At 32.2% G+C, this 12,257-nt stretch overlaps 1 protein-coding gene across 1 annotated transcript; it reads left to right on the forward strand.

Moving 5' to 3' along the window:
• Positions 1 to 6,753: 6,753 nt before the first annotated feature.
• LOC100775390 (AP2-like ethylene-responsive transcription factor AIL6) lies at positions 6,754 to 11,903 on the forward strand. Its single transcript, XM_006587514.4, has 10 exons — positions 6,754 to 7,102; positions 7,189 to 7,368; positions 7,480 to 8,020; positions 8,382 to 8,464; positions 9,810 to 9,818; positions 9,935 to 10,023; positions 10,532 to 10,605; positions 10,690 to 10,740; positions 10,817 to 10,893; positions 11,183 to 11,903. Exons 2-10 carry the CDS (start codon positions 7,224 to 7,226, stop codon positions 11,650 to 11,652), a joined length of 1,539 nt encoding a protein of 512 aa, XP_006587577.1. The 5' UTR covers positions 6,754 to 7,102; positions 7,189 to 7,223; the 3' UTR covers positions 11,653 to 11,903.
• Positions 11,904 to 12,257: the final 354 nt, after the last annotated feature.

Here is a 12,257-nt window from a genome sequence, read left to right on the forward strand (position 1 = left end):
ATTAAATGTTTCTTAACCAATACTCTTATAGCATTAAAAAATCGGTATTTTTATATTTAACTGAATTGGCTTCGTCATTTAATTAGTACAAGTATATTAATAAAATTTATATATACTAGTATTTTAAAATTTTCAAACATTCATTATGTGCATTAGTTATACACACTCTTAAATCACATTTTTTCACATTCTTTTTTAATAAAAAAATTAAACTAAACTTACGATTTGAGCTTTGAACGCATCAAAACTCTCAAGTCTCAATGACCAATTATTATTCTTTTTGTAAATATTCTAATCAAGCACACAGCCATGCTAGCAGTTAATTATTACTATAATGAATCGATTTATACGCCTTGTATACAATCACTTCCATCGATAACATAAATTTCTTGACTGTATGCATGGATCTGGTCGTAAACAAGAAGGGGCGGTTGAATTTATTGATAATTATATCAACCGTAGTAATACATCAACCATAGTAAAGTTTATTCATGTTTACCAAAACATAAATGGTATGGATTTCATAATTAATCTTAGAAGAGAAAAAAAAAATTATTAGAAGTATCAAAATTTATTTACCCTACGATCATCTAATTAATTATATGTTACCTCATATATTCATTAATTGATTTATATTCTTTCAAAGATTTAACTATCTTAATTTCTTTTTGTTTTATTAATTTGTTAATAATATAATTAACAACATGTAATAAAATAATTAATTAGGCACCAAAACAAACATTGCATAAATAAATGAGCAACTTCTAAAGAGACCAAAAGTGCAATGAATCCAGCGTGGAACTCACTTCATCAATGTACTAAAATAAATATTGGAAGGGTAGTATTTTCCTAATTGCATTCATTATGAGTGTGTTTCAATATTTACTGAAAGCCATGAGCATATTTCAATATTTTTTTTACATGTAGAATATTTATGCATGCTACATATGTAAATATGCAAGTACATGTCATATGCATGCTACATATATACTGAAAGGCATGAGCATATTTCAATATTTTTTTTACATTAACTATGAATGATAGACTTTTAGGGTAAAATAAGATTTACAAAAACATCTAATCCTTCATTTTGTAAAATGAAATCTATGAATCATCAGATTCATTTTAAACGAACATGCAAACGTATTTTTAATCTTTTAAGAAAATTAGGTTTGTCTTGTACTAGAATCAAACATGCAGAGAGTAATTAAGGGTGGTATAGGAAGAAAGAGAAAGTGTAAAGTGTAAATAATAACATTGGATGCTAATTGGAAGGGTGCGTAGGTGCTGCCGGTCTAGATGTGGTAGAACGCAGAGGATGATGCGTATTCGTCGGCACTCATGTTTCCCGGGCTGAGTCGATGATGATTTTTATCTTAAATTAAAAGTGACACATTACATATATAGTGTATTAGTGTATTCAACTTGGTCTTATATGCAACAGCTAGAGGGTGATGAATGATGCAATTTACTGTTCATGCTTCCCGTTTTCTCGGCCACTGGTCTAGTGGGGTGGCGCAGTGTGCCTTCCACTCTGCTTTCTAATTCGTCCACAGAAACTTGATGTTGCCATTTCTTTGGAACCAGCAGGCAAAAAGGACGAAAGTTGTTTTATTTTTTGACAATAATAGTTCTTGTGAAAATATTTAATATATAGTATGAATAATTACATTTGACACATTTTTAATCAAGTCTTATCAGTTGAGAGCAACCTTATCGAATTATTAATAATTTATCCCGGAATGGGAGCTTGCATGTTGTGCCAAGGGAGCAATCTATTGCCCTCCTCTCGTCTCATCGGTTACTCCATTGATGGCTTTCAAGTTTGACTAACCACGGTTAAATTATTAGTAAGGAGGCATCAAGTTAATTCTTATAGAGTTATTTTTTATTCTTGTATTTTTTTTAATCTAAGGATAAGGGCGAGGATAAAAAGTTAAGTCTTTTAAAAATTATTATTAGGTGAGGATGAAAAGGACCAACTTACTTTTCACATTTAATTTGATAATTTTAACGAGTAATTCATATTTGATCGTTAGATTAAAAGAAAAAAAAAAGAGTAAAGATGGAGAGTAATACTGTACGTGTGTGAAAATTGTTTAGTTAATAAAAAAATATAAAAATATAATATTCACTTTTTTTATCCTTTAGCTAAGTTGGTTCATTTTTGTTTTGTTTTTATTTTAGATGTATGCTATTTTTATTTTTTTAAAAATGATTATATATGTTATGCTATCTAACACTTTCTGTAAAAAAAAAGAAAAAAAAGAAGAGCTAACACTTGAAATATTATATCTCTACATGCTTCTTAATCTCAATAATATTTTGTCTATTTCAGTTCTAAATTGCTTCTTTTAATATTATTTGGAAATTAGAGAAAGGAACCTTCGGATGATGTTATGCTATAGTTGTGTTCCTCATGAGTGTCATAAGAGAGGGCAAGATAGAAAAATATGTTACAACACTATCAATTTTCCCCAGGTATGCTTGGTGAATCACATATTAATTTATTGTTCATTTCTTCTTATTTCTACCATCTTTCTTTTTTAAACGATCACGACCTAAAAAGTTAAAGAATATGTTTTTACTCGTGAATTCCACAAAAATTTATCTTCTTTATCACTTAACCAAACCACACTATCGTCCTCATTTCCCTTGTCTTCCTTGCTCCCCCTCTCTATTTTTACCCTACCAAACAAGGGGCCAATCTATCCATTTAAGTTTGAAAATAATTAAATTATGAAAATATATAGTTAGTTAATCTTTTAAAGATTTATTAAAATGTTAAAAAATATGTTTTTTTAAATAAGCTGTAATTTTAAAAACATTATACGAATATGATTACTTTTTGGCTCAATTGCATATTTTATCACCAATTATCATTACTTTTTGAATCTTATCACCTAAATTTTTGTTTTCACATATTTTAGCACCATAATTTTCAATTTTTGTGTACTTAACCGATTTGTTAAATTTTTTAACGAATTTGTTCCTAAAAAATGTCCTAAAAATGTCATTTTGTCATCAATTTTTGTAAAATGACGTCATTTTGTTATTATGATGATGGTAAAATGCATTATTTTTTTTTCAAAAAGATTATAGTAAAGTGTGCCAAAATAATAGGTGATAAAATTTATGGAAATTAAAAATATAATGATAAGATGTGCGGAAAAAAAAACTTAGATAGTAACGTTTATAAAATAATAATTAAGTGGTGAAATATGTAATTAATTCTTACTTTTCAATAATTTCATGAACATCTTAAATCTAATAATTTTGCTCGTGAAGTATCATTATGATATAGATAGGAAGAAGGAAAAGTTTCAGTGGCTTTTACGATCTATGACATGATATGTGGGTTTTCTGTTTGGAAAAATTCGCTTTTGTTTGATTGAATTGGGAGTCATCATCGTATTTGCAATAAGCTGAGGAATGTAATGATATATATATATATATATATATATATATATATATATATATATATATATATATATATATATATATTCTACGCGATATGGTACGATAAGTTTCTTTGGTTGAACAGGGATATGCTCTGATTGATCTCCAGCTTGGATAAACAATGCTAAGAATGATTATGTAATTAGCTAAAGGTAATTAAGAAGGTACAAGATATTTTTTTCCCGCTTAATAAAGTGACTATAAATTGTTTCCAAAACACAACATATCGTAATTAATATATATATATATATATATTATATTAATTTTGACAATTTGTGAATCCCATAACCCCGACAGTGATAATTTTGCTCAACAACAGGGTACAGTAGTTGATGTGGATGTAAGTTGTGGCTCATATATATATAATGTAGAATGTATCATTTGGTAGTGAAGGGAAATGAAATTAATGAATTAAGTCCTACATGGGAGAGTTAAGAAGTGGGAAGCAAGGCAAAAGGGCATGAAGGTGACAGATTTGAGATTTGCAAGAGTTGCAGAGAGGTGGTGATGAGTGATGAGGACAAGTGGAGTTCAAAGTCTATCTAGCTAGAGGAGTGTTGACTCATGAGTCATGACTGTCTGCGAGAGTGCCTCAGAGAAAAGCTGAAAATTGAATTTAACTTTGGGATTTTATGCATTGCAGAGACAACCAAATTTTTATAAGATAATCTTCATAGGCTCTTCTTTAAAGAGATACCGTTAAAAAAGGCTGACCTCCAATGAAACATTGCTAAAATTAAGGTTATTTTTTAATGGCATGGCTAAAGGGGATTCGTTTGCTACTGTTTCATTTCTCTATGCCGCATTATCTTGCTTCTCTCCACGCTTTCACGAACCAAACATTGTTTTCAAACAAATATTATAATACTACTTGCACGATTTTTTTTTGGTTTAAGAAATATATGGATTATTAAAATTCATTCAATTTATTTTTAACTTTAATATATTATTAATTTAATCAATAATAAGAGGAATATATTACTCCTTTAAATTTTTCGAGAGTCTAACTTTATCTTCTATAAAGAATACTTTGACTAATCTCATGGTGAATAAAAATTAAATTAAAGCAATAAATATATTAATGGTGAAAGGAATTTTTATTGTTATTAAAATATTGATGTAGAATATTTATTAGTTTTATTGATAAATATTTTTTTGTCAGAAATTTGATTAATTATTTTTAGAAAAATATTTTATATTCATAAGGTATGAACTCAAAATTTTATTTAATGAAATTGAGTTTAACACCGTCCAAACTAACGAAAGAGATTAGGAGAATTAAAACTAATAAAGTATTAAAAAAATGAAAATATGTTTCATTAATAGTATTAGGGTTAATTTTGAAATAATATTAAAGTTAGCACAAATTTATTGCTACTAAGTACTATTAACTGTATTAATTTTTTTTTAATTTCAGTAAATTAGTTAATTGAGTATTATAAGAAAGATGTGAGGAAATTAGTTTGTTTGGGTTCTTTACATAAGAAATAAATAAATAGAATAGAATATTTTTGTCCCAATTATATATCCCTTGGATTTGAATATAGATAAAAAAAATTAATATATGGTGATTCTTGTTTTTTTTTAAGTATAAATAATTTGATGTCCGTTTATCTATGCGCTTGGGAGTGTATAATGATTCAAGATAGTTTAAATAACTCTTATCTAATTTTTACCTAAAAATAAAATAATTTTCAATTTTTTCATTTAATTCATATATTATTTGCAAATACCTTTTTGATGTTTGTGATAATAACTACATGACATTAAAAAGGAAGAAATAATATTTTTATTAAAACAAATTCCCATAAAATTGAAGTTTCCCATCACTTAGAATGAACGGTAGTTTAGAAAATGAACTTCATTTTTTCAATGAGATTGAGAATATGGAATGAAGTTAACTACTAATTCCATCCCTTTTTTAGTAAAGTTTTTGCACAATAATTAAGAAATACAATAAATTTTATTGGTTTCCCAAATTAGTTATTAAATTTCATATTTTACCATTTTTCTCTAAAATAAATGCATATAAGTTTATCATTACTACTTTTATGATATATCTTTAAATTAATTAAAATTTAAGTGAGAAGTAAAAATTTGAGGAAAAAATAATTAATGGTATCCTAATTTTGAAAAATAAATAAAAATACATTTTTTTAAATGACTTAAAAAAACAAAGAAAGTACCATTTTTAAATAACAAGAATTAGTTAGCACACTTAATATAGTCAACATGATTTTCATGATATTTTTTTTGTAATTATTGCAATTGAAGCTACTTTCCAATGGGACCACTCAGAAGTATTTTCTCTAGACTTAAACTAAAAGAAAAAAACATTATATACTAATTAAGAAAGTTACTGAACATATTTAATTATATCAATTTTAATTAAAAAATATTTTTTTAAAATTTATTCTTCATCAAAATTTGATATAAGAATAAGAAATAATCATTGAATCTAACACTTTAATTAATTAAATGAAGAGTATTTTAAAAATAAAAACATTAAATAAGATAAAATTAATTAAAAATTTAAAAAATATTTTTGTCGTTGTTATTATATTTGAAACTCAAGAAAGTATTTCATAAACTTGATCAACGAGAATGTATTCTTCCAGGGTTGAATATGATTGAATAATAGTAATGAATTTTTGTACACTTAATTAGAAATAATCATTAAATTTAACACCTCAATTAAATGAAGATGAAGGGTATTTTAGAAATAAAAACATTAAATAAGATAAAATTAAGGAAAAAAATATTTTTCTTGTTCATATATTTGAAACTCGAGAAAGTATTTCATAAACTTCCATCAACGAGAAAAATACTAAGATGAAAAATAGTAATGAATTTTTGTACACTTATTTGAAGTAAAGACAAATACTAAGTAATGTTATCAAGAGTACTGATTTAGAAACTTAAACTAAAAAAAAAAGTTTTTATTAAGATGAAAAGTAGTGTTTCTATAGTTATTTACTATGTCTTGTTATAATTTTTCTTAAAATTTCTTAAGCAAACAGCTAAGTTGTTAGCAAGATCCTTAAGTAAAATGATATTTTATTTATTGATCTAATCGGAAAAAAATATATCCGTCCCTCTGTTAGTGGCACTATGAAAGTTGAATGAGAGAGATTGGTGGGTAGGAATCAGAAAATGTGGGAACAAGAGTTAGGGATTTGAATTTTGGGACTGGGAGTGCTGCATGTAAGACAAGTGTGTGAAATGCCAGGCCCCAATTTAATTGCCCTTCCTTAAAAAAGAAAAAGAACTCGTAAATGACCCTAAACCAACAACCCTTCAATTTTCCGCCAGCTCCACCCCGGATCTTTCGCGGACGTGTTTCAGACAATTTTTCTTCCGCGCAGAGCCAAAAGTCACTTCTCTCCATCATATATTTATTATTATCTCTCTCACTGCCTCAAACTCTTGCTATTATATAAATCAACTCATCACCTTCTCTTTCTCTCTCTCTCGCTCAAAACCAGCAACCCCACCTTGCATGCATTCAAGTACTTCTTCTTTGTAACCAAATTAAAACCTCTTGATTTATTGTTTCATTTAATCAAATAGTAGTAATAATATCACCACCGCACCGACATGGAGAAGAAGTAGCTCTTCATTCAAAGAGTAACGCCTCTCCAGAGTAAGAAATTATTTCAGTTTTTTTTTGTTTGTTTGTTTTTGTGTCTATAAACTGTTGCTGATTTCAGAAAACGTTTATTACTACAGGACTAGTACTTCATTTTGCACCATTGATATCTCAAATGGCTCGTGCTTCGACCAACTGGCTATCGTTCTCTCTCTCCCCCATGGATATGCTCCGAACCCCCGAACCTCAGTTCGTTCAATACGACGCCGCTTCCGACACTTCCTCGCATCACTACTACCTCGACAACTTGTACACCAACGGTAATATTACAAATAAAAATACTACTATCATCTTCCATTCTTAGTTCTTAGTAGTTCGATTTAACGCACGTGTGAAATGAAATGACTCAAACGGTTCGTTTTGTGGTGCAGGGTGGGGGAACGGGAGCCTCAAGTTTGAGCAGAATCTGAACCACAGCGACGTGAGTTTCGTTCAATCGTCGTCGCAGAGCGTCAGCCACGCGCCGCCGAAGCTGGAGGATTTTCTCGGCGACTCCTCCGCTGTTATGCGTTACTCCGACAGCCAGACGGAGACGCAGGACTCGTCGCTGACGCACATCTACGACCACCACCACCACCACCACCACGGTTCTTCTGCGTACTTCGGCGGTGACCACCAGGATCTCAAGGCCATTACTGGATTCCAAGCTTTTTCGACTAACTCTGGCTCCGAGGTTGATGATTCTGCATCGATCGGAAAGGCGCAGGGCAGCGAGTTCGGGACTCACTCTATTGAGTCCTCCGTCAACGAGTTCGCCGCGTTCTCCGGTGGCACCAACACCGGTGGAACCTTGTCGCTCGCCGTCGCGCAGAGCTCCGAGAAGGCCGTCGCTGCTGCGGCGGAGTCCGATCGCTCGAAGAAGGTTGTGGATACCTTCGGCCAGCGGACTTCTATATACAGAGGTGTCACTAGGTATACTGTTTTTCTTCATTTCTCTATCATCATTATTATGCTTATTGAATCAATCAATTTAACTGTTTATTTTTTATTTTTATTATTTTGTATGTATGGTGCTTGTGATAAAGAATCGAGAGAATAGAGATTTATTTCTCTTTCTCAAGGATCTTTTGGCATGTTGGAAGTTGAGAAAAGTAGCTAGCCAGCTATTGTGAAAATATATTGAGATAGTGATTTTGGATACTGAGTATTGACTATGGTGTGAGAGAGAGAGAGGTCAAGGTCAGAAATTTGGCCTCTTCTCACACATCTATTTCATGTTAGATTTTGTGTCTTTTTAATTTATTTATTTTTTGGTGATGGGGGTTCTCTGCAGGCACCGATGGACAGGAAGATATGAAGCGCATCTATGGGACAATAGTTGCAGAAGGGAGGGTCAAGCTAGAAAAGGGCGTCAAGGTCTATTTCTCTCTCTAGTGTTCTTTTAAGTAAATAAAACTGGGGAAAATATATATAAAATGGAGGACTAGGCTATATGATGCTATAAGACTGAAAAGTGGCTTGCATGCATTGAAGGTGCAATTAATGGGTTGGAGTATGGTAGGACACCTGGGTTTCTTTGTGAACAGTCTTTTTTATGATTGACTGATTTGGGGTATATGCATATCATATACTATGCTGCCAGTACTTATTACTTCACTGTTTCTGCCTTTTTTTCTTTCAATTGATTTGATCCTATGTGCCGCCATTTTGCCCGTTATGAGTCGGGTGTCTTTGCTTTCTTGTCTGCTCAGACATACTAATCTCTCTATTTATTTTTTTCTGTTTTTTCTCTCTGCATTCTCTTCCTCTTCCGTACCCATTTGTTGACGCCTCCATGTCTAGTATCTTATCTCTCCGTCCTTCCCCTTCCTCATTAGTCATAAGTCATAACTGATATTGTGGCGTTAAAGGCTTTATCTTTTGCTTTTGCTTTCCCACTTGCCAGGGAAAGCTGCGTTTGACCACATCACAACCCATCACTCCCTGTTATTGAAACTTGTACTTGCTCACATTGAGGTGGTGGAGCGTCCACTGTTGCATGAAGGGTTTGTGGCAGTGGGTCTGGCCCCCCTCTCAGAATATAATGTCCTCTTGGCTCTGGAACAAACTCACGGGTTTTCTTAGATCTTCTGTTGTAGTGACATATAACATCAATATTTTAATGTGTGTCTTTATTATTGGAAGAAAGAAACGGCAAAAAAAAGCGATTTGTCTAAAAATCTTTCCAATGAGAAATAGGCAATTCGACATCTCTTTTTTGGTCTGTTTTTTAAATGCCGGGATATGTCTTTGACTATGAGCTAACTTAGTTGGATTATTGAAAAATTTATCAACTGGAAAAGAATAATTGAAAACTACTTTGCACAGATACTATCAATTTTTATTTTTTAAATTAATGTTGTTAATAGTTAGAACTTTTTGGTACAAATAAAATTCGACGAGTCATTGTACAAGGAAAAGAGGATGGGGTTGATGGATCTAATCCAATGTACAGTTGTTTTCTATCCCATGTAGCAGCCATAAAGGGCGTGAGAGAGAAAAAAATAAAGGTTGCTTGTGCGCATGCATTGTGGCAATTGGCAAGCATATGATATCATCACTTTTCTTTCGGCCATTTGCATTTTGGGATAGAAAAGTAATTTTTGGCAGATAATTTTGACTATTCCGTTAGCTGATGTTTGATATTTTTGGCTTTTCCTTTGCATGGAACGGGACTTTGGTGCATTTCTGGCTGTCATTAAACTTTTTGACTCTTCTACAGTTTATTTGGGTAAGCAGTATTTTTCATTTATATTTACTTCAAGAATGCTCCTCAACCTATCCTAAAGCTTTTTTCTGTATTTTGAGAGATGGTTTTGTAACATAGTGAATTGTCTTGTTTATCAGGTGGATATGATAAGGAAGAAAAGGCCGCTAGATCTTATGATTTGGCAGCTCTGAAGTACTGGGGTCCCACTGCTACCACCAACTTCCCTGTAATGCAGTCACTTCTTTCTTGTATTCAGTTTTGATAGATCTTAGTTGCATGAAAACATATACCAGGACTGAAAACATTGAGGTGGGACCGAAGGAGAGATTCTACGGAAGGAATAACTGTTAGTGTTCATATTTAAATATACAACCAGTATATACAAAATTTTTGCTAAAATGGAACGTGGTTAATGGTTAGTGTTGGTGTGAAAGAAATATGCTTTACTTGGTACACAAAAAGTGGAGGCTAAGGTACCGCAAAAAGGAAATATAGGATCTTCAGACCAACGTGGCATGAATGAAAAGAGGGTGGTTGTGTGGTGGGTGAATATAAGTTATGTATATGTAGCTAGCTTCTGTTTTTGTGTTGAGTGAACGTGTACATAGCTTCTGAAGTCGTTGATATGTCAAATAACTTCTTGGGTGCATTGTACATATATAATGAACTGAGATTTTGCATGGATCAATATTGGAACAAACGTCACTGACCTTATTTCTATCCTCATTTCTCAGGTTTCCAATTATTCAAAGGAAGTGGAGGAGATGAAACATGTAACAAAGCAGGAATTTATCGCATCATTGCGAAGGTTTGCTTGACTTGCCCCATTAAATTTTTAGCATTGTACTTCTACATATGCAGCTACTGAAAATTTGGATTTTCATTCTTGCAGGAAAAGTAGTGGTTTCTCCAGGGGAGCTTCCATATACAGAGGTGTTACAAGGTTTGAAACTTCAAATCATTTAGCATATTGATGCACTTGATACTGTGTTTCTATACTTATAATTTGTATCCTGCAGGCATCATCAACAGGGTAGGTGGCAAGCAAGAATTGGCCGTGTAGCTGGAAACAAAGATCTTTACTTGGGAACATTCGGTATACATTTTTTCTTCCATAATTGCTATGTTATAAAAAATGATTGGATTGTTATAAATTTCTTAATGGATTATTGTTAATGGTGAAGTTTCACTGCATCCTTATTCTGGGAAATAAGATTATCATAATATATATAAGATCATAAGCCCATAAAATAACAGTATATGGAGGTGGAAACAGTTTTGCTGGTTTGACTTGAAACAGTTAGTTTACATTAGTTATCATTTATATGAGGTGGAAATAGAATATTCCATGAATAATCATCTAACTCAGTTCCACATGGTAACAGCAACCGAGGAGGAAGCAGCAGAGGCATATGATATTGCAGCCATTAAGTTCAGAGGTGCAAACGCAGTAACCAACTTTGAGATGAATAGATATGATGTGGAAGCTATAATGAAGAGTTCTCTTCCAGTGGGTGGGGCAGCAAAGCGCTTGAAGCTTTCCCTTGAATCAGAGCAGAAAGCTCTTCCTGTGAGCAGCAGCAGCAGCAGCAGTCAGCAGCAGAATCCACAGTGTGGAAACGTGAGTGCCAGCATCAATTTCTCATCCATTCATCAGCCAATTGCTTCTATCCCTTGTGGAATTCCCTTTGATTCAACAACAGCATATTATCATCACAACCTTTTCCAACATTTTCACCCTACCAACGCTGGCACAGCAGCGTCTGCTGTTACTTCTGCCAATGCAAATGCACTAACTGCACTGCCACCAACAGCAGCAGCTGAGTTCTTTATTTGGCCTCATCAGTCTTATTGATCTAATCAAAACTAGAAATCATCTTTTGCTAATTTCCTGGTTATGCTAACAAATCAAAAGCTATAGTCTCTGGCACAGTTTAGCTGACCCCCCTCCTCTATTATTAACCCCTTTAGGCTGCTAAAAAAGAAAAAAAATGAGGTTTTTGAGTTGGCTAGTCTTAGTTACTGTAGGAAGCTGGATATGTAACTAACTGCTCAAGAAATGAGAAATATTTCGTGCATCATAATTTTGCACAAGAATTTCCTTAATGGCTTATAGCTTGCAGTGGTAGTATGACCGCTTTTGTTTAATTGTCAATTTGGCTTCGTGTTTTAAATTACAGTTTATAACATTCTTTTGACATGAAGTATTCTATGGTTCCTTGGTCTGCTCAATACGCATATCCTGGCATGATGGAATGATCCATCAATAAAGCAAATCCTGAAACAAATAATAATGTCTTGATTCTAGTGTGTGACTCTTGTGAATAAAATAGGCGTTAAGTTGTGGCCCAGTATGGTTTTTAGAAGTTAAGAGTTTTAAATAATGAATTTTTATTTTTTGGTTCTTTAGTAATTTTATACTGAAGTCTAATATATTTAAAGTTTAAGGTCACAAAATAA

Source organism: Glycine max, chromosome 9, assembly GCF_000004515.6.
Source record: "Glycine max cultivar Williams 82 chromosome 9, Glycine_max_v4.0, whole genome shotgun sequence".
Classification (NCBI taxonomy): domain Eukaryota; kingdom Viridiplantae; phylum Streptophyta; class Magnoliopsida; order Fabales; family Fabaceae; genus Glycine; species Glycine max.